This window comes from Triticum dicoccoides, chromosome 4B (assembly GCF_002162155.2).
Source record: "Triticum dicoccoides isolate Atlit2015 ecotype Zavitan chromosome 4B, WEW_v2.0, whole genome shotgun sequence".
In the NCBI taxonomy this organism is placed as follows: domain Eukaryota; kingdom Viridiplantae; phylum Streptophyta; class Magnoliopsida; order Poales; family Poaceae; genus Triticum; species Triticum dicoccoides.
The window spans coordinates 438,437,819-438,464,996 of NC_041387.1; the positions used below are offsets into that span (position 1 = coordinate 438,437,819).

At 44.8% G+C, this 27,178-nt stretch overlaps 2 protein-coding genes across 4 annotated transcripts; one reads left to right on the top strand and one right to left on the bottom strand.

Annotated features, from left to right (window-relative positions):
• The first annotated feature begins 237 nt into the window (after positions 1–237).
• On the top strand, positions 238–16,867 carry LOC119290736 (pentatricopeptide repeat-containing protein At5g02830, chloroplastic-like). Of its 2 annotated transcripts, XM_037569372.1 has the most exons (12): positions 246–919; positions 10,464–10,551; positions 10,767–10,971; positions 11,476–11,583; positions 12,930–13,094; positions 13,176–13,733; positions 14,244–14,309; positions 14,414–14,494; positions 14,821–14,918; positions 15,603–15,813; positions 16,071–16,131; positions 16,240–16,867. In XM_037569372.1, the coding sequence occupies exons 1-12, from the start codon at positions 325–327 to the stop codon at positions 16,515–16,517; spliced, it is 2,514 nt and encodes an 837-aa protein (XP_037425269.1). In that variant the 5' UTR covers positions 246–324; the 3' UTR covers positions 16,518–16,867. The 2 variants fall into 2 exon arrangements, with proteins under 2 accessions (XP_037425270.1, XP_037425269.1); XM_037569373.1 differs by lacking the exons at positions 15,603–15,813; positions 16,071–16,131; positions 16,240–16,867 and adding an exon at positions 15,090–15,551 and having other exon boundaries at positions 238–919.
• Positions 16,868–19,083: 2,216 nt separating this feature from the next.
• On the bottom strand, positions 19,084–26,779 carry LOC119290737 (DNA topoisomerase 6 subunit A3-like). 2 transcript variants are annotated; one of them, XM_037569375.1, is made up of 11 exons: positions 26,457–26,779; positions 26,198–26,348; positions 26,064–26,109; positions 25,602–25,661; positions 24,974–25,010; positions 24,055–24,134; positions 23,885–23,976; positions 23,720–23,780; positions 22,551–22,576; positions 19,578–20,811; positions 19,084–19,285 (listed from the first exon to the last, which is right to left on the bottom strand). In XM_037569375.1, the coding sequence occupies exons 1-10, from the start codon at positions 26,647–26,649 to the stop codon at positions 19,596–19,598; spliced, it is 1,962 nt and encodes a 653-aa protein (XP_037425272.1). In that variant the 5' UTR covers positions 26,650–26,779; the 3' UTR covers positions 19,084–19,285; positions 19,578–19,595. The 2 variants fall into 2 exon arrangements, with proteins under 2 accessions (XP_037425272.1, XP_037425271.1); XM_037569374.1 differs by lacking the exons at positions 22,551–22,576; positions 23,720–23,780; positions 23,885–23,976; ... (4 more) ...; positions 26,198–26,348; positions 26,457–26,779 and having other exon boundaries at positions 19,084–19,279; positions 19,578–21,032.
• Positions 26,780–27,178: the final 399 nt, after the last annotated feature.

The window sequence follows — 27,178 nt, forward strand, 5'->3', positions numbered from 1 at the left end:
TGACTATATACGAAGTAAAATGAATTAATCTACATTTTAAAATATGTCTATATACATATTGTGTAGTCAATTTGAAATTGCTAAAAAGACTTATAGGAGTATTTAGGAACGGAGGGATTAGATGCTGAAGAGCGATTTGGTTTCCTGCATTCCGAATCAGAGTTGTGTTCAGAGGCTGTCGTGCAGTGCACACGAGAGACGGCAGCGTCTATCCGAACGAAAATATCCGCGCCACTCCATGAAAGCCCCACCGTCCAAGTCACACTGCTCTGGCTTGGCTCTTCCACCTCCAATCCCCCAGCTCCTCAGCCTTCAGCAGTCAACATGGGGATGGCCATGACCTCCTCCCCACAGCCACCGCCTCCCCCGCGCCGCCGCCGCAGCCGCTTGCAGTCGGCAACTACAATCTCCGCCCCCAGTGCCAATCCCAAGCCCAACCCCAAGGCCAAGGTCATCCCCCTCCTCTCCGACGTCGGCCGCCTTCAGTCCGCAACTCCCACTCCCACCCCAAATGGCAATCCTAGCCCCAACCCCAAGGGCAAGGTACTCCCGCTGCTCTCCGACGTCGGCAGCAACCCCTCCGCCATCGACTACTACTCCCGCGTCGCCTCCAACCTCGCCGGTGCCGGCCGCCTCGGCGACTTCCTCATCGCCGCAGAGGGCCTCCGCGCGGCCTCCGGCGATGCCGGATTCGCAGCCCGCATCAATTGGCGCCTCCTCTCACGCGGCGTCGTCGCCGCGCTCCGCGAGCACGGCCTGCCCCACGTGCTTGAGTTTCTCCGCGACGCCGACCGCATCGGCGTCCACGCCACCGTCATGCTCGACGCTGATGCGTCCGACGCCGTCGCGGCCGCCTGCCGGCAGCTGCTGGACGAGCGCATCATGGCGGAGTTTGTGGAGGCCATCGAGGCCCTAGCTAGTAAGTAATGTCGCCCCGAATCTCCTTATCCTGTGTGTTTCATCAAGCTTGGTGGTACATCAATCGGGATTTGGTGCATCACTCGTTTACCCTGCTTTTACAATTGGTTCGTGCAGATGCTGAAACCTCACAGTTACTGTTAGGTTTTGCTCTTAGGCCAACTCTAGCCGATCCCCTAAAAAAATAGAGGAGGGTCCGGCCGAGTAGTGGAGTATATTTACTCCACTAAATTTTGGCCGGACCTAGCTGATCCCGTAAATATAACGAAGTATAATTTTGTTTTTTCTAACTTATCCATTTCTAGTTTGCATTTCAACTACATATTAGCACACATATAGAAACTAGACACAAATATGAAGGTTCAAGCAAATCGTGAATATAGTTTACAAACCGAATTTAAAGTTTACAAACCGAATTATTCAAATTTAAACACACCTAATGGTTCAAATGTAGCAAATAACATGAGAAAAGACAACTAGGAAGTGCTGCCAGTGATGCTTAATAAGATCTTCTTCTTTTTTTCGAAAAGGGGGGACTCCCCGGCCTCTGCATCAGAACGATGCATACGGCCACTTAGATAAATAAAATATGTTCAACAATGTCTTAGTCGTAAAACAAAAAAAGTCGAGCTCACATAGACCTCGACGCTAAAACAGATAAAGGCCATAAAGCCACAACCGGCTGGCATAATAAAGATAGGAAAACTAATTGCCTATCCTATTACATGACCGCCATCCAAACCGGTTGAAGATATCCCGCGCTATCATCTCCCACCGGACAGATCCAGTAACCAAACGCTCCCTGGCCTCCGTCGGAGTGAGTAAGGACCACATACGGATCAGCGCCGTAGCACGGAAAACAACCTGCAAAAAATGAATAGTAGTTATTCTGTTAAAAGCCAAATCATTTATGCAGTTCCAAATTGCCCATAACAACGCACAAACTCCTACACGAATGTGTCTAGCTGTATCGGACTCTATCCCATCCAGCCACGTTCCAAATAACGACCCGACCGAACTCGAAGGAGTAATGTTAAAGGCAATTTGCACGGAGCGCCACAAAATTCTCGCCAACGGGCACTCAAAGAAGAGATGCTTAATGGTCTCATCCCGATCACAGAAACTACACCTAGTAGATCCTGTCCAATTGCGCTTAACCAAGTTGTCCTTTGTTAGAATGACCTGTTTATGGACAAACCACATAAACACTTTAATTTTCAAAGGAACTTTGACTTTCCAAACATGTTTGGAGCTAGGAATGACACTCGAGTTAATAACATCAATGTACATCGACTTAACGGTAAATTGTCCAAACCTAGTAAGCTTCCAACACAACTGATCGGGCTGATGATGTAGCTGGACTTCCATCAGTCTACGCACCAGATGAAGCCAAGCTTCCCATCTATCACCAACAAGCACCCTCCTAAACTGGATATTAAGGGGAATGGCCTGCATAATCGTTGCCACTAGCGCATCACGGCGATGGACAATACGATACAGAGTTGGGTACTGTAATGCCAATGGTGTATCACCAAGCCAAGTGTCCTCCCAGAAGCGAGTATCGTTGCCATCTCCGACAATAAACTTTGTTCTATTAAAGAAGGCTGCCTTAACTCTCATAAGCCCCTTCCAAAACGGCGAATCAGTTGGTCTCACTGTTACCTGTGACAAAGTTTTGGATTGCAGATACTTGTTACGGAGAATCTGTGCCCAAGTTGCATCAGTCTCAACTGATAGCTTATAAAGCCACTTACTAAGCAGGCATCTATTCTTGACCTCAAGATTCTCGATACCCAACCCCCCTTGATCCTTAGGACGACAAATAACATCCCACTTGGCGAGTCTATACTTTCTCTTGAGATCATCACTCTGCCAAAAAAATCTTGATCGATAGAAGTCCAGCCTTTTCCTAACCCCAACTGGAATCTCAAAGAAAGATAGTAGGAACATCGACATACTTGTGAGCACCGAATTAATAAGAATTAACCGGCCTCCATAAGACATAAGTTTGCCCTTCCAGCAACTAAGTTTCTTTTCGAACCGATCTTCGATGCATTTCCACTCTCTGTTCGTGAGCTTACGATGATGAATGGGTATACCTAGGTAAGTAAAAGGTAAAGCCCCTAATTCACATCCAAACAATTGCCTATACGCTTCTTGTTCCTCGGCTCTACCAAAGCAGAACAACTCGCTTTTATGAAAGTTAATCTTTAAACCGGACAATTGTTCAAATAAACACAACACCAGCTTCATGTTTCTCGCTTTTGCCAAGTCATGCTCCATAAAGATGATTGTATCATCAGCGTACTGCAAAATGGACACCCCCCCATCAACTAGGTTAGGCACCAAGCCACCTACCTGACCGGCCTTCTTTGCCCTGCCTATGAGAATTGCCAACATGTCAACCACAATGTTGAACAAAATAGGGGACATTGGATCTCCTTGCCTCAGGCCTTTGTGTGTCTAGAAATAATGCCCTATATCATCATTTACTTTAATTCCAACACTACCTTTTTGCGTAAAGGATTCTACCTGGCGTCACCAAGCCTCATCAAAACCCTTCATGCGTAAGGCCTGTTGAAGGAATGGCCATTTGACTTTGTCATACGCTTTTTCGAAATCCACTTTGAAAACAACCCCATCCAGCTTTTTTGTGTGGATTTCATGGAGCGTTTCATGAAGGACCACAACTCCCTCAAGGATGTTCCTGTCCGGCATGAAAGCAGTTTGGGTAGGCTGTACAACAGCATGCGCGATCTGTGTGAGCCTATTGGTCCCGACCTTGGTGAAAATTTTGAAACTAACATTAAGAAGACAGATAGGCCTGAATTGCTCAATTCTCACAGCCTCTGTTTTCTTAGGTAGAAGGGTGATCGTTCCAAAATTTAGCTGAAAAAGATGAAGCTGTCCAGCAAACAGATCATTGAACAAAGGCAACAAATCCCCTTTAATGATATGCCAGCATTTCTTACAGAACTCCGCTGGAAATCCATCTGGGCCCGGCGCTTTGTTATTTTTCATTTGCGAAACGGCCTCAAGAACCTCTTTCTCGGAGAAAGGAGCCGTCAGAATATCATTCTCCACAGCTGTGAGCTAAGGAACATCCTCAACCCTGGACTCATCCAGAGACACACAGTTCTGTTCTGGAGGACCAAACAACTGCTTATAGTACTCGGTTATGTACAATTTTAGGTTTTCCTGTCCTACAATTATACCCTCATCTTGCTCAAGCTGAAAGATCCTCTTCTTTCGATGCTTACCATTAGCAATCATGTGAAAGAATTGAGTGTTCGCGTCCCCCTGGACTACTCGCCGGACCTTGGCCCGCAACGCCCACTTCAACTCTTCTTCCCTAAGAAGTTCTTTCAGCCTCAATTACGCGTCAAGCTTGGCATGAAGCTCCGCGGCCGGCAGAATCGTGGTTTCTGCTTTTACATCCAGGGACTGAATAAGGGAAAGAAGCCTTTCCTTTTCAACCTTATAAATCTCGCTAAGATGCTTAGCCCATCCACGTAGGAAACTCCTCAAGTGTCTAATCTTATTCTGCCATCGCTGAAGCGCAGTCTTTCCTCCTGAATCCTTAGCCCACTCTCTAGCCACGAGATCAAGGAAGCCTTCACGTTCAAACCAAGCCATCTCAAAGGAGAACACATTCTTGTTCCCCAGGTGGGAGGGCTCACCAGAATCCACAAATAGCGGCATGTGGTCGGAAATACCACGGGACAGGGCCTGGACTGTTACTAGAGGGAACTTCTGTTCCCAATCGACACTGGCCAACACTCGATCCAACTTCTCATACGTCGGATTTGGCAGCGCATTAGCCCAGGTGAATTTTCTGCCCGAGAGCTCAATTTCTCTCAGGTTCAAACTTTCAATGATGGTATTGAACATGAACAACCATCTGTCGTCAAAGTTATCATTGTTCTTATCCTCACGCCTTCTAATTATATTGAAATCACCCCCCACCAGGATAGGCAACTGCTCGGAACCACAAATCCAACGAGATCAGCCAAGAACTCGGGCTTAAGCTCGGGCTGCGCAGCCCCATATACCGCAACCAGAGCCCAATTAAACCCATGTTCGACCGCACCCGGAACTTGACTGCAAAGTCACCCATAACCACACTGCGAACCTCAAGCGTTTCGCACCTAACGCCGAGTAAGATTCCACCCGATCTCCCTCTCGGCGGCAAGCAATGCCAATCAAAATCTATACCCTCCGACAAAGTATTTAGAAATTGAGGCACAAAATTATCTCTACCCGTCTCCGATAGAGTGATAAAATCTAAATGATGCTCGACAGACGCCTCAGCAAGAAACCTTCTTTTAGCCAAGTCCTTTAGACCTCTGCTATTCCAAAAGATTCCTTTCATAGTTCATCATGGAATTTTTTTGCCGTACGAATCCTAGCACTCCTACGCACTGCGGACACCGGGTACACCTTCCGTTTCCACTTGCGCTTAGGGATAGTTTGACTCTGCAACTGGTCCTCACAACCATTGTCAGAAGGGCTTGCCAAAACTATCTCAGTAGAATCATCCTCTACATCCGCCTCAGAAATAGGTGGCATAAGATCCGCACAAAAATTGTCGAGCACCCTGACCCGAGCGCATCAACCTCAGACTCACACATGGGTTTAACAGCCGCAATATTGCGAATCATCTCTAAGGCCCGCTCAGCCTCTAGATCCAGAAGATCATTAATAGAATTAGAAATTTCAGTGCCATTACTACCTAGTGAAACTCCTAATTGATTTGCATTATCCACAATCTCATCGTTTGAAAAATGCAGAATGGAATTAGAGGTATTGACCGACATACCAGTAGTGACCTCCACATCACGAAGCTTGGCCGCCCTCATGGCGCACCGCTGCTGAATGTCGTCCACATCCGGATGTGCCTGGAGACGGCCACTCACCCGGCGCCCCTCAGACATCGGATCCTGAATCCCACCAAACGCAATGACCTCCTCCCGAGAGATCGCGGTTGGGGTACGGCCTCCTGCCTCACCCCAACCAGCAGCCCGATCGACCTGCACGGGCTCCCCCACCGCCTCGCCAGAAGGTGGACGGGACGCCTGGCGCGCCCCACAAGTCGGGTTCGGCTGCGAGGATGGTGGAGGCAGAACAAGGGCCGCCCGCCCTAGCTCTCCACCCAGCTCTCCACCCAGCACCGAAGAAGCCACCACCACAGGCGCCTTCGGAGGAGAAAGCTCCGAGGCCACCTGCCCCGAGCCCTCTCCCGAAGGCAAAGCCGACACCAACCGAAAGGAGGACGCAACGGGAGACGAGTTATCCGAGGCCTCCTGCCCCGGACCTCCTCCCAACGAAGAAGCGGACACGGGAGCCACCTGCCCCGCATCCCCTTCGGCAGCCGAAAGAGAGCACCCCGAAGCCGCCTGCCCCAGGGCTCCTCCCGACACGTCAGGCCCGAGAAGCTGCGCCATGTCCTGAGGGGGAACCTTGCGCTGAGCAGAAAAGGGAGTGGCCACCTGCCGACTCACCTCCTCCTCCCCCCAGACCGAAAGATATGTAACCCCAATATCCCTAGTACTCGTATCCACTGCATCCTGTAACCCCAAAGCAGGCAAATCGAGCTCAAAAGCCTCCTCGGACTCAACCCGGTCACTCCACAACCTCGGTGGTGCAGAAGAAGGCTCGAAGGACCCAAATCTTAGAATCGTCGAAGGCACCGAGGAGGGGTGGGTAGATGTATCCCCGGTCGTCGCGGTCTCGGACCCCGGCCCCATGGACAGCTGTCGTCCAGAGTCCTCGACCGGTGGTTCCTGAACTCCCGCGCCACTGTCACCCTCGTGCATATCAATGTCAGACTCGTGAGCCGACGCAGCCAGAAGGCTCTCGTCCTCAAACTCAATAACCAGATTATAAATCCTGCCTCGATAAGCCCACTTAACCACTTCCGGCACAAACTCAATGTTCAGAATACTGACCAGAACCCGAGCAATCCCGTGAGCTCTGGTGAAAGCCATGTCCACACGCTCAGGTTTCCCCACAAGAATACCCATGCTGGCCACAACCCGAGCATCCTGCAGCGGCGTGGAAGGTGCCCCGGAAAATCGCAACCACGCCTGCGTAAGCGGTTTGCCCTGAGGCTCAACAAGCTTCCATTCCTGAAACTCAAGGATGCCATCAGTACGCGGCACCTTACACATCCCAAAACTCAACAACCTCTGCAGATCCTCCACGGAAGGGAACTCAACCCTGAACATCTTATCCTCAAGACTGACAAGGTCCCACTAAAAATCCCCAGGGGCCAGCTCTCGAAGCCTCTGCATGATCTGTGTCTCGGACACCTCCCCTCTGGTGACCTTGACAATCCCCGTGGTCAGACTCGGGGACTCGTCAGGAACCTCACGCTCAGTCGGAGACTCGAAAAAAGTTAACTCAGCACAGTAAAATCCATACATCATGAGTGACGGTGCCTGATCGCGCAGTAACGGACAATCCCCAGATTCGTGTGCCAGTTTACCGCAGGTATCACATAACCGCGCCACACACTCCGCAATGAAGTGGCCTTTGTCTCCACAACGATAACAAAGCATCTTTTCCTTCCTGCGCGCCCACTTGGACGCTCTATCAGACTCAGCCCTGTCCATCATCTTCACGGACACATCAGTCATAACCTCGATCTCAGGAACCGGAGCAGACGCAAGATCCGTCACCACCTCCATAGCGTGACCGGTCAACACAGGCTCCTCGGCAGCCCCGCTATCTGTCGTCTGCTCGACAACAACCGGTGGTGGCGGCGGACGTGGACGGTACCGGCTCCCTCGTCCGCCCCGACCACCACGATGCCCGCGGAAGCCACCACGCTGTCTAGAATCCGGGCCAGAAGATCTTCTTGGAGCTGAGTATGAACTTGTCGGTTCTCGATCCCATGATGCCCTTCAAGGAATGTCTGGATCCTATTTGGATCATACTCTGGCTCAACAGGAGTCCCATTGGTGATGTACTGAAAGTTCTTAGGCATATCCCTCTCATCTTCAATGATCATGTTATGCAATATGATGCAACAAGTGATGATTTGCCATAGAACCTTGGAGCTCCAGTACTCGGCAGGGCCATGAACAATTGCAAAGTGCTTCTAAAGCACACCGAAGGCTCTCTCCACATCTTCCCTAGCCGCTTCTTGACATTTGGCAAAGTGAATATTTTTGTACCTTTTGGATGCGGAATTGTTTTGACTAATGTGGCCCATGGGGGATAGATGCCATACGCATGGTAGTAACCCATCGAGTACATTGACCGAATAGTTGCAAGCAGGAGCATCGCCTGTAATAAGCCTAGAAAACAATGGTGATCTCGACAGCACATTCAAGTCATTGTGAGAGCTAGGCAAACTAAAGAATGAATGCCATATCCAAAGATCCTTCCTCAACTGCCTCAAGAATGATCGTTGGATTGTTGCAGTGGCCTTTGTATCGACCCTTCCACCATGCAGGACAATTCTTCCATGTCCAGTGCATACAGTCAAGTGATCCAAGCATCCCTGGCCATCCTCTTGCTTCACTCTCTACCATCAACCTCTGGGTGTCTTCCTCATTGGGTGCCCTCAAGTACTCCGGTCCAAAAACATCGATCACTGCTTTAGTGAAGCTTTGAACGGCCTCCAAGATTGTGTCTTCACCAATGCGGGCATAGTCATCAATTGTATCGGCTGAACACCCATATGCCAAACTCGAACAGCCGCAATGCACTTCATGAGAGGGCTTACACTTATCTCTCCGCATGCATTTCTTTGAAGCTTGAACCAGTCATCATACTTCTCAATGGCTTTTGCAATGGTCAGAAAAAGACTTGTGTGCATCCAAAAGCGCCGGTGAAAGTACTTCTCCGGATAGGTTGGATTTGGATCAAAATAGTCTCTCGTGAACTTGGCATGGCCCTCCGCTCTATCATGGTTGATTTTTGTGCGGCCAAACTGCGATCCTCTCCTAGGCCGCCGAATTTCATCATTGAAAATCATGCTAAGTATGGTTTCGAAGTCTTCGTCATCTTCCTCTTCAGACGATGACAAGTCCTCGAAGACCGTCTCCCTCAACCTTTTCATCTTCAATTCAAACGTCTTGGTTCAAAACGAAACGAAGGAAAACACTCACCTAGGCAAATTGTCGAACACTTGCAAGGCGGTGGTGGTGCACCGGCCGGCCGGCGTCGTTTAGGCCAAACCAGCGGGCGACGACGCGTGGGAATGAATTGCAGTGGTGCCCAAGCAAGGTCAGATGCGGCGGCCGCCAAAGAGGAAGAAGATTCGAAGCAATCCGACGAATTGGCTATGGCCATGACGGCGGCGTTTCACCTTGATTCCGGTGACGGCGACGGGCGGCGAACAGGCTCTGAGTCGGGCAGAAGGGCAGAGAGGGCCAAGGGAAGCAACGAGGTAGCGGTGGGCCAGCGGACGGTCGCTGGGAGGTGCACCGGCGAAGAGGCAGTGGCGGGGGAAGAGGCGCGAGAGAAGCAGATTTTTTTCCTTCGAGCAGTAGCGGCCGAGTATATTTAGGCGCCGGATAGGAGGCGGAGTAAAAATTATCCTCCTCTATTTGGTTTAGGGGATCGGCTAGGTGCCAGTTAGGGGAGTAAAACCAAAATTTTACTCCTCTAATGCCGGACATGGGATCGGTTAGAGTTGGCCTTAGATGCTTTAATTCCTAGACTAAAAAGTAACATTCACAGACTGTACGTATAGAGTTTATTGACTGATTCCGATGTTACATCAGCACGCTGCACTTGTCAGTTTGATATGGTTACTCAGTAGCTGTTTTGTTTCAGAAGTACCATTTCTGTTTGCCAAATAGCAGCCTGTAAATCATGGAGTTTTGCTATTTTTTGATCATGATGTTAATCCTGTAGACGGTGGTGTTATTTCTACACGGCACCCTGTTGGATTTATCATTTATGTAATGATATCTGTCATATGAATGATTATACTACTTGTTAACATACAGTTATAGTAGCTTGGTGTCTGGAATCCATGAGTTTTTTTAACACTAGTTGGGAGCAGCACAAGACATTGTGGTGTCATTCTAGCATTAATCCTGTATCATGTTTCTTGATCAGTTTCATATAATATATATTTTCCCATCGCTTGAAGTACAATACATTCGTTTTATTTAGCATTCGCACAGCGAATGTTCAGTGTGCAGGAGGATAAATTTTTATGTATATGTTGAAGATATCTTTGTATTTAATTTGGCCCTATTTTAGTTACTTCCTGAACTTTTAAGGAACTTTGTAGGAACATAAATTCTCTGCCACGCTCGAGTGTAAACATGATATGACTCTCATGGCCTGTTGGTTGTGTGTTTTGTAGTCACATGTTACATGTAAGTATGATTTAGCTATGAATTACGGATGGAGTGGCACTCACTGTTCTGCTGATTACTCCACCTAGGCATAACATTATTCACGTGCAATTTTCTTATTTATGGATTTCTGCTATTAGTGCTTTGGATGGTGATGTAGTTGTGAAGCTCATGTTAGTTTGAAGTTACCGTTGTTAATGTTTTTCTTTGTTATTTTTCTTTTAGCCTGTGGATTCTTTGTCAAAGGCATCGTGGATCCAATGGATGTACTGAAAATATTCGTCAGGAAGCGAGATCCAGATATGGCGATCAGGTGATCATACTTGCTGCATTTCTCTTCATTCGGTTTTACTTTTGCCAATGACACTTTCTTGTGGCAGATTTTTGAATATATAAAAATCGTTAATCAATTTGAAAACTATGCTTTCCAATAATCAGGAATTTCATTTTGTGATACATTAGATTTTCCTACTGTTTTGGGTATCTTCATTACTTCATACCTGCTCATGCATTGCCTTTGACGTGTAGGTATGCACGTATCTTTCCGCACTCCCAACTTCTACTCTGCAATACTATGGAAGCTTTTGGGAAAAGAAAGGAATTGAAACATGCCCTAAAGGTCTTTGGAGCACTCAAGGACCAGTTGGGAGGTATCAATATGTTTGCGTGCCGAAGTATCATCGATATATGTAGTCATTGTGGTTCTTCTGTACAAGCTCGGATCATATTTGAGGTATGGGACTAGCGAACGTAGTTCAAATTTATACTTGCATATAGGTAGAAGTGGAAAAAGTATGAAGATCTAGGTGAATACATTCCAGAGCACCATAAATCACAGGTGCTGTTAGTTCCGCAATGATTCATCAATTGGGAAACTCCTGAACATAAATCAATAAAAATATCTTACGAGCTGTACTATTTCTGGTAAAAGAAACTGTACTATTTAGGATGGTAAACCAGAAAACTTAGTACACCTGTAAATTTCTGAACAAATTGCCCTTCCTTAATCTTTTCAGTTTGTTCAAAACCTCAGATGTTCTCCAGAAAAGAAATCTATGCATATTCCTTGAGTTGACCATAAAAAACAACAAAAGTGGAAATTATAAGGAAACAATATCTGCAATTAACAATATTCATCTAATGAAATACTACTACCTTGTGCTCACCTTTTGTAAACAAATGCTGTACTTTAGGTAGTCAGGTTCAGTCTCCACTCATATGTATGGCTCTTACACAGGGGCTGCTTGCTGAGAAGATTACTCCGAATACACATGTCTTCAACAGCCTTATGAATGCGAATGCCCACAGCATGAGCTACAATTTTTCGGTCTACAAGCATATGCAAGTAATGCATCTTCTACCCTATTGTTGCTGTTCATAGGTAGGCTATTTAGCTTCAAGCGATTGTTTCCACTACATCATAATAAATCTTTCCTGCAACTCCACTTCTCCCAGTGAAGCTTCTAGATATTATCACATCCCCATTTCTTTGGCTACTATTTATTTGTTCTTGCATGCTTGCTCAGGTCGTTTTGCATTATGAGGCTAATTGGTTTGCTGCCAGAATTTGGCAAAACCAAAAGTTGCCAAAATTTGGTAACTTTTTTGAGAGATGGGCAAGAACCAATTGATAGCCAATTTTTTTGAACTTGCCAACGCATGCCAATTATTGGCACCAAACCAATTAGGCTCTATATTCACTACAATAAGTGTGTATGTTGTGCATGCGTCTAGTCGCACCTTTCATTTTTGGAATAATTTCATGCTTGCCACTACACAGGTTTGCGATTTGCCATCGAAATCTTGCTAATTGCCATCATAGTCATGCCATTGGAAAGAATGGAAACAAGTTTCTTATGTGCACTTTTGGCTCCAATTTCCATAAATTCCCAGACTACCCTTCTACTTCTTTTCATCCTTGTTATGCTGTCTTCTTTCCCTTCAAATTAGAACTGGATGAGCTGTTTGCTTTCATCGGCTTCGATGTCAGTGCCTGTAACTGTGAGATTGCCGCAGTCTAACACCTCTTGCTCAGCTGTGACCATGGCCCCTTGGATAGCCTGATCCTGTGTCTGCAGGGAGGTTTTGGTGACGTTGTGACTGGTGTGGAGCGTGACCGCATGGATATATACGGAGCTTGCGCTAGAGTCCCAGCCACTGTCCCCGCACAGAGCCTGAGATGGGGCTGGGGTGCAAGGAGTTAGCATGAGTAGGCGTGGTGGCACCGAGCTCAGCCCGCCTTGCCTCGAGCTATTATGGCACGGGAGCCGCTCTAATTAGCATTCGTCAATGCACCTGCATGGTCTGTGTCTCTGCACATGCTACAGCTAGGGCCTTGCAGTCACGGGTACCTCCAAGACCGTACCCCAAGGTCATCACAGTTGTGCTGTCCACCCAATCTTAACTTGGGTGCACCACCTGCTTGATGAAATGCCTGAATGCTATGTTTTTTTTGAAAAAAAATAACGGGTTAATGGTCATTTTCATGGGCCAACTTTGTTGACTCTTGTTGGAGTAACAACTGGCAAATCGATCCCATTTCCCATCTTTGCAGTGGCAAGTAGACAGTCAGCTCAAATCTGGAAGCAAACATGCAAATCAGAAACCCTAACAGAAAGTGTGCAGTCCTGGTGGATTAACTTACACAACTCGTTGGCAGCAACCTAATGCTCCACATATTCCATTTTGCAGAAATTTGGTGTCCGTCCTGATTTGGCGTCATATAACATACTTCTGAAGACATGTTGCAATGCTAGAGAGTTCAACACGGCACAAGAAATTTATGAGGAAATGAAGAAAAAGGAACACGATGGGATTTTAAAGTTAGATGTTTTTACATACAGTACGATGATGAAGGTATGAGGCTTCTGTTGTTATTGTCTTGGTCCATATGTATTTCCTTTTTATGCCCCCGTAATTCCTCTATTCGAATTTCAGGTGTTTGCAGAGGCAAAAATGTGGAAGATGGCTTCCAACATCAAAGATGATATGCGGGCAGTTGGTGCTCGTCTTAACCTAGTCACATGGTCATCATTAATCAATGCTTATGCAAATTCTGGTTTGGTTGATGGTGCCATAGAGATCCTTGAAGAAATGATAAGGGATGGCTGTCAGCCTACTGCCCCATGCTTCAATATTATCCTTACTGCTTTGGTCAAGTCATGCCAATATGATAGAGCTTTCCGCTTGTTCAATAGCTGGATAGAATTTGGAATCAAGGTATCTCTGTCGCTTGAACAGAAAGGATCTCTCCCAGACAACTTCACATTCTGTGAAGAGCATCCGAGCACCAATGGCGGCACTATCTTGGTTGTTCCATTTAGGCCAACAGTTACAACTTATAACATTTTGATGATGGCATGTGGTACTAATGACGAACGTGCAAAGTCTGTAATGAATGAAATGAAGCGAAATGGTCTTTGTCCTGACCGTATTAGCTGGTCCATTCTCATGGATATTTATGGAACATCTCAAAATAGGAATGGAGCTATTCAGGTTAGTAATAAATCTTTAAATTGATAATTTTTCCTTGTTGTAGCAACTGATGAACAAAGTATGATCACTCCACACTAAATGCTGCTATGATATTTCCCTGATATCCTGTTGTAGCAACTAATGAACTAAATAGTCTCTTCATTAGTTCAAGTATTCCTCTATATAGAGTTGACTGCGTCTCTTGTAGAATCAATAACTAATAATGAATTTAAAGTACAATCTGCATGAACTATTTATTAGTACAGCCAATCAGCATTCTTCAGTTTTTCTGCAGTTTAGATGGTGAATAGTCCCTCCTCTAATCTGTGATCACAGTGCATACTACTTTACTGTATGAGTATATGACAATGTAATCATGGAGAGAGAAGAGTTCCTGAAATTAGTGCATATCATGGAAGAGTTTTTATGTAATGATATATGAAAATTTGCAAGTGTTATATCATGGTTTTTTTGGACCAAGTTGCTTCCTTGATAAATGTGGACTAATGTTGTCTAATTTTCTGGGTACAGGCACTCAGAAGAATGCAACGTGTTGGAATAAAACTGAATGTCTCTGCATATACTGTAGCTATTAAGGTTGGCCATTAGACAATGTAGTGACTTGGTTAAGATACAGGACACTGCATCATGTTTGTTGTAAGCTTATAGTACCAGTAAGCTTATGTGTCAATTTCCTGCAGGCATGTGTAGAAAGTAAAGATTTGAAGTTGGCGCTGCACTTGTTTGAAGAAATGAAAGCACACCAACTGAAGCCCAATATGGTGAGTCTAAATTGTTGATTGTTATCGAGAATAATTTTGTTCTATTGACGACTCAATTCTGTGGACGCATGCATATTTTCTTGCACTATTCTTTCTTATATTCTGAGAGTACAATTTTTTTTCTTATAATTGGTTGGGTTTATTTCTTTATATATCCATTAGTTGTTGATGTTAGATAGTATCATATGGCACCTGGTCTCTCCGCTCTTCCCCGAATGTCCATGTTATTATTAGAGGAATTAAACTTTTGATTCCTATGATCACTTATCAAGAATTGCATTGATGTAAGATTGCATCAGATACTGAGGTACAAGTTCATGTTCCAGGTGACATACAGAACTCTCCTGACAGCGCGCTCCAAATATGGATCTTTAAAGGAAATCCAGAAATGCTTGGCAATCTATCAGGAAATGAGACAAGCAGGGTATGTGACTAGAACTTCTGTATACTGTTTCTTTGGCATTCCTTTGCTTTTCTTCTCCATTTTTTTAGTTTAGAAATTTGTACTTGTATAGATGGAAGCGTCTACTATGCCGGCCATGAAATGTGCCTTGAGATCCACACACGTTCTCTTACCCTATCTCAATGAATGTAGGCAATCAAGTGATAATGTGTGCGCATCTCAAGTCACATTTCATGCTGAGAAAATGTGCCTTTAGATCCTGCGCATTGCGTTGCCCTATCGCAATAAATGTAGGCAATCAGGTGAGAGTGTGTGTGCTCATCTCAAGTCACATTTCATGGTTGAGATATTAGGAGCATCCACCCATACAAGGACAAAATCCAATCTCTTCCTTTCTAGAAGAAAAGGGGATTTAAAAGGTTTATTTGATATACAGGTTTCTGTATAGAAGTGTTTTCATAACAGAGATAATGTATAGTAGAAATTCCTTCAAGTTACGAAGTTATGATTTATAAATAATACCAACAAATATCAACAGAGGAGCAATCGTGCGAGCATTTTTGTTGTTGTTGATAATCCTTCTATTGTTCCATGATAGGAAGCATGCCGAGAAGCTGTCAGCGGATAGGCTGATACTATCACAGCAAAGGGTATATAAGTATATGTTTTGTTTCTGGGTTAAATTTGTTGTTTTACCCATGACAGGTATCAAGCATATGACTATTATCTCAAGGAATTGATAGTGGAATGGAGTGAAGGAGTTTTGTCTAGAGATGGTGCAAATCGAAATTTTTACCATTTAAATCGAAAAGATGAGAGGAACGAATCATTCAACCTTTTTCTTGAAAAAGTGGCAAGATTCTTGCAAAAAGATGTTGATCAAAACCAAACTGTTGATGTTCGTGGGCTTTCAAAGGTAATCTGAGATTGAGAGTATATGTCTACTAATGTATCATATGCTCTCTTTTTTTCCGAGAATGCAAGTGTTTCAAATCTTTGCATTAATAGAAGGGAAGTTACAACCCACAGACCTTACAATCTGTTGTACCAACTGGAAGTGTCATCTTGCATCAAAGTGATAAATGATTCTGCACGAGTGAAGTAACTCCAGTGGCATATTTTGAGTTCCGTTGAATATATTCTAAGCCATCTACTCAACTGTATGTTTCACAGGTTGAAGCTCGCATCGTTGTTCTCTCAACTCTCCGCAAAATCAAAGAGGAGCATCTTTTAGGTAACCTTCAACACTGTAGCTTTATCTGTATGACTCTTAGAGTGAAGATGTTGTATATTCTACTGACAATTCAACCATTCTACTTGGTTATTCTTATTTTTTGAGTAGGAAGAGCGGTCCAGGATGATTTGGTCATCATCACGGGTCATGAGAAGACATCATACACTGATGTCGAAACGACTGCTATCGATGTCGAGCATGCAGTAACTGCTGTTTTGACGGATGAACTGGGTCTTGAAGTTTTTGTTGGACCAGAAAGCCGTCCTCCTGTTTCATCCAAACTCAGAGCCCCCCCACGCCCTAGGAGACCACAGGGAATGATAAAAATAACTGTCAACTCACTGAATCATTGGCTGAAGAGGAAGTCTGTGAGGGATGTACAGTGACATTTCCTAGGGGCATTTCTTTGGTCAATTTATACCTGCAAGACTATCCTGGATGGATGATGTACATACAACAATAGGGCTGTTGCTCTGATGTCCCCGGGACTCAGCACAGGACGATACCAGAAGGAAAGATCTGTTGGTGGCCAATGTAGTCTGATTTGGTCCAGTATATTCAGATATATGGAAAATCACATTATTTGGGGCTGTAAATGTAACCACGTCAATCCTCAACCGGGTAGCATCCCAGGTTAAAATTTTGAAGTGATTAGATGATTGTTGTAATCGCCAATCTTCCGCGTCAAATGATAAACATTCTGACACAGTACTGATTTGTCCATCTTTTCTCAACAGATTATGGGCCTCTTTAATTCACAGGATTCTCAAAACACAGCAATAGGAAAAAAAATTACAGGATTTGAATGTCATGCCTACTCCAACCTTGCATTATTTTGGTTTGTTTGATTGGGAAACAAAGGGTTCTTTCCAAGAGGTTTGAGTGGATGCTAACTTTTCTATGAGATGTAGTACAATGGAATCCTTAGGAAAAGTTCCTATAGGATTCAATCCTAACCAATCCAGAAAAAATTTCTGAAGAAACAGAACAACTAATCTGGAAATAATTCTAAAGATTTTAATCCTCCAAAGAATCTACAAAATCATTTCAGCCAAAGAGCCAAAGCTTTTGGGTGATCTGGCCTGTGAATGCGTTTGCACAGATCAATATTGAAACGAACTACATTTTGTTTTAACAGGATATCTCTACCTCTACCTAATATTAAAGGGGGATTGTTTCTCCATCTTTTTCGTCATCAGATCCTTTTGCATTGTATACGTCGGCTATTTTTTCGACCGTCATCTGGATTGGATTTTCGTCCGTCGTAGAGCATACGAACAGCATTTTTTCTTGAAACAGTACAAACAGCAGGCTGGGCCACACCACGATCTCGCTCGGCCAGGCACATCCGGCCCAAAGTGTAGCATCATGCTGGCCCACGTTGGGCCTCGGCCTGCCAACACAAACAATCCCAAATTAGAATTGGAAAAAAGAAACCATGTGTACGGCGGGAGTCAAACTCCAAACCTCTAGCCAGTTGAGCTAGCTCTCAATTGTGATAGGAAAACGAAGTTAATTACTTAATACATGCACAAATAAACTTATGGACGCTCTATCCCACGTATGGGCCGATGCTGGTCTGGTCAGCAGCAAAAAATAATCAGCAAGCAGGAATTAGAGGGTCAGGCGTGGATTCGATTTTATCGTCAAAAACGAGGAACACACATGTCCTACGCACATACACACACATGCAAAAAGAGCTTAGGCTGGGGCACGTGCGTACATACAGAGGCAAAAATACACGTATGTGCGTGTGAGGAGCAAGCTGCAAGCTGAAAGTATAGCTCAAAAGCAATGGTAGTGCCTCAAATAAACAATACTGGTGTGGACCATGGTACTACACAGTTTTTTTTGTCCTAAAGCTTATAAAATGAAAAGGCATGGAATTATAGGCACACAAGTTTGCTGCCGAATATGACTATCAATATTTTAGAAAAAACAGTACAACATCACCGATTTGGCTAATTACTGTGATTTTCTATTATCAAATGAAATGTTCTTTTAACCGATTGTCAGTAAAAAAAATTCATGCCTAAAATCATAGTTTGGGAATCTGTTTCTTTACTATCTAATTTTCCCTTAGTTGAAGAGACAATCGGCCACCCCTGCTCTACTGTATGCTTTTTAATGTATGAACTTTTGCATACTCTGCAGCAGGTATGAGTGAATATTTGCATTTCTAAAGAGTCAGTGCAATTTTCCCATTAAAGTGATTACCAAATTTTATTTTGTATTCAATAGTGGCTTAAGCTATCTCATAAAGCTATTGTGCATGTGCATTGGTACTCCTACAATACTCATACGGTTTTTCGAGTTGCTACCCGATAGACACATTTACCGATCACCCTCGAACAAAAAGAAAATTGAAATAATGCAAATTTAAACATTTCTTACAACATGAGGCAACACCCATCGTTTTTTTAGATGGAAAACGTCCATTGTTCGATCAATCAAGACAAGCAAACCCCAGCTAACATGAACCTCTTTAGAGAGTCATCGAAAGATCGAGCGGTACAGAAAGAGAGTCGTTATAAGATGACGCTGAACACAAAGAGACATATATGTAGGGTGGAGGAAGCAGTAGTTCAACAGTAAAAAAGGTCAACATTGTCACCTGATGTATGTGATAGTCAAAAAGATATGTGGTACACACGGTTGATATTGGACCATAGAATATGTATCCTAAAGATATATGTCACACAAAATTGATATTGTGCAATAGAATATGTATGCCCCGTTACAACGCATGGGAATTTGTGCTAGTACAGATAAACATAAGTATCCCCGCAAAAAAAAAGAAGATAAAGTATCGCAGTAGCTCTAATCTCTTGCAACTGATTTTCCAGATGCGAATGCTAGCTTCTAAATACAGGCATCAGAAGTTACACCAAATTATATCTTCAGCAGTACAAGAAAAACGCAACATAATTTTTTTCAAATACACATAAGGCATATCCAATTCCACGGATGCAGATACTTCTAAATAAAGGTCTCACAAGTACACAACATACGGTTTTTCAAATACATAAAATCATACAAAGGGACTGCCACACAAATGTTACGCGGCACAGATGAGATATTTTTAAGCTAGCCCCCCGCAGGTGTTAAATTGATGCTCCTCGATCAAGCTGCTCTTTCTCTAAATCATCTGCAGCTGGAAACATGACACCAGGTTTAGTAGCAATACTGGTTAACTCATGCATCCTGATTGAATATTCTTCGCTTTGTCAGTCGACTAGTCATGAGGAAGGATGCCTTTATGCAATGCCAAGGTACATAAATACTAATTCTAAGCCACAGATGATAACAATTTTCTACTTAACTCGCATAAGGCTTATGTCCTTGGTAAAATGCATCAAGAAGATGAGAATGTATTGGATCAGTAATGAAATCAACCTAACTTAACATGAAGACAAAGATAAAGAGCAACACGATCATCTATTCACCTGCCATCAGAAGAGATCTCAAATCCAGTCCTCCTGCTGCAGCTTGAGGGGTAGATATACCTCAGTCAGGTACTGGAACCCAAAGGAGCTGAGAGCCTGAATCTCAGCCTTTTGTTTTGTTCGCAACATCGTCTCCAACTCCTTCACCCACCCTTCATTTTGCTTCACGAAGTCTTCCTCTAGCATCTCTTTTCCTACCTTGATATCGTGATCAGTCATGGGAAGCCGGCACTGCTCCGGTACCCTGTACTTGTCCAGATCACTTGGCCGCACGCCGAGCCACTTGATATCTGGCGTTGTAAGATTGGCACTGTCATATGACATGTTCTTGGAGCCGCACATATACACGGACAAGATCTTGAGCCCATATGGATCAGAGTCCACCAATGCGAGCACCGGCAGCTTCAGCTCTACCTTAAGCCGGCGCAAGAACAACCTGGTGGCAACATCCGGCTGGCCCTTTGCTGTCAATATGATGCACGGAAAACGGTTGTAGAACCGGTCCTCGGCGAGGCGCATGAAAGCAGCATCTTTCTCCACAAGCAAGATGAACAGAGCGTCGCTCTCAATGCCTGACACCCTGTCAATGTTGGGCGGGATGGCCTTACCGCCGACGCCCATTCGCGTGCAGTCGATGACGTCGCCGTCATCAGCAAAAATGAGGCGGCCAACCACAACGCCCTTCTCAGAGGCGACGACATGGAGTGACGAGCGGGTGCATCCAAGCATGCAGGAGACGTCATCGAGGATGGCGTCCGACTGGGACTGGTCGCCGAAGAGCTTCACGTCGGTGTAGAAGAGATCCCTCTTGGTGACGTGGATGCCCCTGCGCAGGACGGCGTGGACAAGGGAGAGGACGCGCGCGGTGACGGTGGCCTTGCGCGCGGTGGCGACGTTGGCGAAGGGCCTCGCGGACTCGCGGCGGAGGAGCACGATGCGGTCGAGGTCCGGGAGGTATACCTGGTTTGAGGAGGCGCGGGAGGGGACGGCGAAGGAGAAGCCGCGGCCAGCCAGGATGCTTCGCGCGACGGAGAGGACGAGGCGGTTGATGCGGGAGGTGACGGAGGTGGTGTCCTGGTCGGCGACCACGATGTAGTTGGAGGAGGCGGAGGCCGGGTCGTCCTCGGAGAGGGCTTTCGCTCCGGCTGAGGACGCGGCCGCGGGCTTGGATTTGGAGGCGGCGGAGGCGAGGGCGCGGAGGGAGGCGAGGATGGAGGCGTCCGGGCGGAGCTTCGAGCGGAGGGATTGGGCGTAGGATGCGGCAGCCGAGGCGCCGCGCGGTTTCTTCGAGGTCGAACCCCCCGCGGCCGCATCTGCCCCCGCCCGGCGCTTCCTCTCCGACATGTGGAGAGATCTGGAGGCGGAATCACCGGGGAGGAGGGGTGGGGGGCACTACGGCGGAGACGGCGGCGGGATTCGAACTGTAGTGTGGCTGTGGTTTTGGTTGGGGAGAATGGGAGGGACGGAGACGGGTCCGCACTCTGCCCTATGCGCCAAGCGCGCGGCCCACGAAGCCCGTACTAACTTGGCCCAGCAACGTCTCGCTGACGTTTTTTTTTTCTTGTGCGCCAGATGTCTCCGTGAAGGTTCTAAAAAAAATGCCTCTGTGATTTTTTTTCCTCAAATGATAATGTCCACACGTGCGACACGAAGCAACATGGTCCAAACATCCCCATTACCATTCATTTTGCCACGTCAAAACAGATGACATCAACGGGAATCTTTTTAATTTTCGGCTTAAAGATGTTTTATCTCCTAATTAAAAATTCAATTAAAAAAACAGTTTTCACCATTAAATCCGTCTTGACGAGATCTTCAAAATCAGATCCCATGTTGATATGTTTCGGCCAAAAAAAATGGCCAAAAGTTGCCATGATGTTTACACTGTTGTTGTCATAGTGTTTACACTAAAATTGCCATGTGGCAATTTTAGTTTAATAGATCATGATAATTTTAGTATTTTGACCATGACAATTTCAGTACTTTGACCATGAAAATTATTTTTTGTATGAACCATGGCAACTTTAAGTGCATGTATCATGGCAATTTTAGTTTATGGTTCATGGCAAGTCTAGTTTCTTAATTCTTGTTTTATAATATGTCAAAATTTACTTTTAAAGGTAGAAGAAAAAATAGCTGAAACATATCATGGCAACTTCAGTGTAAACATCATGGCAATTCATGTGCAATAGACATGAAAACTTTTAACCCCCAAAAAAATGCCGTCGAGACATATTGATATGAGATCTAGTTTTGAAGATTTCGTCGCGATGGATTTAATGGTGAAAACGGATCTTCAATCGAGTTTTTCATTTAAGAGATAAAACATTTTAGAAACTAAAATTTCAAAAAGATTCTCACATGCATGTATGCGGTGACACGGCGCAGTTTATATGTTGTAAGGTGTGTGTGCGTTATCAGCGTCCTTCTTTTTTAATTTATTGTCCATCTACACCCGGCGTGATTAATAATTTAAAAAAAAAGTAAAAGATATCAAAGAATCTGAACTTTTTAGGCATCCAGAATGCTCATATTATATATGTAAGATTTGTGCAAATTTTCGTGGTATTTGGACATCTGAAGAGCTCGTGTCAAAAAAAAAAACAAATTTCAAGTGTGTGAGAAACTTTGAAAAAGAACACTATTCAGAGCTGATTTTTTTACGAGCTCCTCAAATGTGCAAACACCACAAAAATTTACACAGACATGAGCATCTTGGATGCCTAATTTCTTTTTCTTTTTTACTATTTTTCCAAAATTACTGTTCATCTATTGTAGATGAACCTGAGCATAGTTTTGAATTAGTATCACAGGATAGACCCCTATTTTTATCCTCGTTAGAGTATCACCAACAGCTTCCCTTTCCCTAACAAAATCATATGTTGGGGGAGTTGGGAAAAAAAACTGTCCTACCCGTTTAGACAAACATGAAGGATTTAGGGGCGCTCTTGGAGATGCCTTGAGCGCATCTTTTGCATCAAATACCATGTGTGCGTCACCTGTCACTATCATAGAGATTTTTTTCACTGGACCAGAACGGGATGGCGCTCTGTACATCTTTATTTTTGTGAGATCCAAATTTCCAATTGAAATATGTTTTGCCAAGCATCCAAATTATAAATTATATTTTCATCATTGCGTTTCTCACATTGATATCTTGAAACTAGATCCAGTTGATAGACCAGTGTACAATGTTTCACTAATAGCATGCTAATAGCATATTTTAAGGCCAACACATAGCATATTAGTATTTTTTTTGTTGGAACAAACACATTGAAACGTGTCTATATACATCTTATTCAAAAGAATATATCTTACATTTATGAACGAAGGAAGCACTTGTGTAGCAAAAGATATTGCTTAGTTACGTGATCTTAAATAGTATCACTCTGTTCCTAAATATAAGTTTTTTTAAAGATTCCACCACAAACTACATACAAATGTATATAGATATATATAGAGTGTAGATTTATTCATTTTGCTCCGTACGTAGTTCATAGTGGAATCTCTAGAAAGACTTATATTTAGAAACAGAGGAAACAAAAAATATGAGGGTGCGTGTTTGAGGATGCGATTTGGAGGTTTTGCTGGAGTGGAAGTATAGGGTATAGGGATATAGGGGTGAGGTGGTTTTGCTGGAGATGCTCTTACGTTTGACTCTTGAAAGTACTGATGCAGGTGAAAGCAACGTTACCTACAAAAAGGAAAGGTGAAATCACAACAAGTGCAATGAACATCCTTTTTTTACTAACTAATGCAGTAGGTTTACTAGGGTTTATACAAATACAACCAAAGCATCGCACACGCTATGCTCCCTAGTTCATATGAACATATCTTGTTTTCGCCGGCGCTGGACAAGTGTTGCTGGACTCATCATCTATGCACTCGACTAGTACGACTATACACGAGAACATTTGACAGTGGGGATACTAAAGGAGCTCTATTCTTATTTCAAGTTTGAGATCAAAGCAATACTAAAGATCTAGGAACAACAAGCTCTCAAAACATCCTCCATTTCAGGGTCATCTCCAGCTTCTTTGTCCTGATGAAGGATTACACAACACAAAGTTACAGCCAGTAATTCACCATCCAGGGGAATGATCAAATAGAAAATGGTGCCACGAAGGGCTTTGCTTATTGACCTTGTGGATGTAGGAGATGTTGTCGATGCCTGGGCCTGCAACAAGGAGCCCCCCTTGATACCTAAGAAAGGTAGACAAATGTTCCTCAAACTGATCCACAACTAAACAATGGTCCAAAGAGAATTATATCAGAGCTCCAACGGCCAAAGCAAGGCCGAAGCATACCATCCGCCTTTCGTCCTGGTGTTCTTTTCAAATGACAGTTCCCAGTCCTGCCTGTATCCTTCCCTGTACAGTTGTATAATCTTCAGACCCGCCTGCGACATGATGAACGTTTTACGTATCTGTCGATGAACAGAAACTACACAATAGGAAAGTTATCCAGTAGGACTTACCGATGGAGTAAATGTTGAGAATAAGCCATTGGCAAATTCCAGAGCCTTATATGATGAGTAATCTGGATCGGCATATACTTCTGCGAAATATTATTATCAGATTTGTAATAGTGGAACAATTTCCACAAATTGTCCAATCCAAGTCAGCATCAGTATGATTTATAGAGTCAAATACCTTTAACGAGGGATACAAATAATTTTTATTTTCATTTTTTGAGAACTATTAATAAACAAAAATGTTTCGTCAACAACTTATTTCCTTTCCCCAAAAGACTATACTTAAGCTGCCCTTGTTGCATAACTACTGGGAACTTGTACAATTTAAGCTTCAGGAGCACTCTGTGCAAAGCGTTTCATGGGAATAGGTTCATAATTAAGAGAACTGGTTTCATGCAACAATGATGGTTTGAAGGCTTAAATACTTTTGCATAAAAAAGGTTCCACATGCTTTCAGAACCTAAGTGGAAAATGCTTTCAAGATATACTGATGCATCACAGCACTGAATCATTGCTACCAGTGGCGGACCCTGAACCAAAATGCAGATACGGCCAATAAATTATGCTACATGATTCCGATAAACTATTGCTAACTTCCTTTTGGTTGGTGTATAAGTAGAAAGTAATGATACTTAGTAGCGGGACTTCTATTTAAAAGAGGGATTAGGGTGATATAATTATAGTTCATAGTGAGTTTTTCATTTAGAAGGGGCAGCAGGGCCCACTTATCACAACTAAGCTCCGGCCCTAATTGCTACCACTTTAATCTATACACCAGAGGATAATTTATTAATTTGTTTAGCTAATTAATATGGATCGGAGGGAGTAATATTTATTTAAGTCAATGTATATACTCGCATGTTAGCATTGTTATAGGTGTAAAAGTCATACGGGCAGGATAAAGGCGATTCAATAATATTACCTCCTTTGAATTTGGTTTGATCAGAAAACGCCTTTGCCTGGATCAATATAAAAACACAATTATTTCATCAATTACATGATAGCTTTTCTTGTACAGTAATAAATCAAACTTCAAAGAAATTACAAGATCATGGGTCAATATATATTTCACTGAAGGCAAATAAAGTAAACAGACCCTCAGAGACAACTGCATGCCAACTTGTTCATGAATAAAAATACATGTAGTATTAAATACTATGGCATATGCCCATCAAACAGTGATAATGACGTGATCGTGGATTCGTGGTTACTTCAGGAATAGGTGTCTTACCACAATACCACATCAAACACCAGTACATATTATCCTACTATCCTTACCCTCCACATTACCTTTTGTATTTCTGGGTCTGTCTAGGGCACATCTAGATGTCCTAGTTATCGCACGTCTAAGTGACTCAATCACGCATAAAAAGGAAAGGAGAAAGAAAAAAAAGGAAATACCCATACGAATCTCTGCGTAAGATCAATGACATAGGACTTAGATGTGCAATACTTATGGCACCTCTAGATGTGCTTTAGCAAAACTGTTTGTATTTCACGACCACCAAGTACACCAAAAAAATGAAGTGTTCCCATAGTAGAGCACATACCTGTTCAACAGTACCTGGTCCGATTAAAACAAGAGATACTCCTGCAGCTTCCATTGCCTCCTGAATTAAGATCAGATATACGTAAAAGAACAGTTTACAAAAGGTATACACTGAATTCAGGAGCTACATACACTAACTAGTGAAACTGAACGCAGCATGTTAGCTTTCGCATTAACTAACTTAGGAAGGCCTTATGCTGTGCCGAATTACTGAAACATCTCGGCAGCCAACAAACATTCAGCAGGTGTTAGTATGTCTTTTTTACGCGTCAACGGCGGGCTTACGCCTGCCTGAAGGTGTTAGTATGTTACCCACGGCCTCTGAAAAAAGGGAGTTTCATTTTTGCTCAATGGCAAATGACAAGCAACAGAATGTATAGCTTTGAGCAATTGACGGCATTTCGCATGTTCCTGTATCACTAGTAACTAATAAAGTGAGGAATCAATGAGACATCGAATTAACCTGCTTAGCCGCCAGAAGGTCGGCCCTCTTTCGGCATAGAACACACCTGCAAACAACCAGCACCAACCATCTCAGCTACACAAAATAATCACCGTAGCTCGACAAATAACCCGAACAGAAACAGTGAAATCCACCCGAAATGACGGGCGAACGCAACCACAGCCTTCCTGTCTCTCCACAGATCAGCGACGGGCACCGCCTTCCCGCTCAGGTCGAACACCTCCACCCCCTGGAGCGACCCCACGAGCCCCTCCGCCGGCGCCGCAGCAGCCTCCGCGGCGCTCCCTGCGAATCGCGCCGATCATGGTAAGCGCGCGTGCGTGTGGCTTTGACAGATCGAGCTGAGCAGCATCATCAAAGCGACCAGTGTGAGAGACGGAGGTCGCGGGATACCTATGGCTCCGGGCTTGGTGGCCGCAGCGGCAGGGTGAAGGTGGCGCAGCCGCTGCTGCTGGTTGGTGAGGGAGCCGGGCCGGCAGTTCGCGCGGCAGAGGCTCGGCCTGGTCGCGGCCGGGGTGAAAAGTGGTGCGGCCAGTCGCGCGCCGGCGGTCGCGTGCGGCACGGTGAGCAGCGCGTGCGCCGCCATGGTTGTGGGCGCCGGTGGCGAGTGGAGTTTGGGTGGTGACCAACGAGCGGTTGTGCGGCTGTCACTGGCCCGAGAGCTGGCCTTGGAACCGGAGCTCGAAGAAGAGGGCGCGACGCTGCTGCGGGACGCCGGCCCGCCACGTCTTGTGCTGCGGCACACACAACGGGTGGTGGCCCGCACGTCAGCGACCGCGGAAATAAAGAGTCCCGAACTCTTTTTTTGGGTCCGAATAACTGTCACACGTGTGGCGTCGACGGGAACCCGCCCGCACGCCTCGTGTGGTATGGACGGGAACCGGCCCGCACGACCACGTCCGCGCGCACAAACGCACGGCCCGCACGTCCGTTGCGTGCCAACCCCGCCCGCACTGCCCTGTTCGGGCAAGCCGACCCGCTGCCCGCACGACCAAGCAGTTCCCGGCCTCCGATCCATCCCCTCTCTCGTCTGCCGCCATCGTCCCCCACCTCTCGAACCCCGACCTCCGTCGCCGGCCTTCTATGGTTGCCATGGCAAACAGAGCAGATTCATA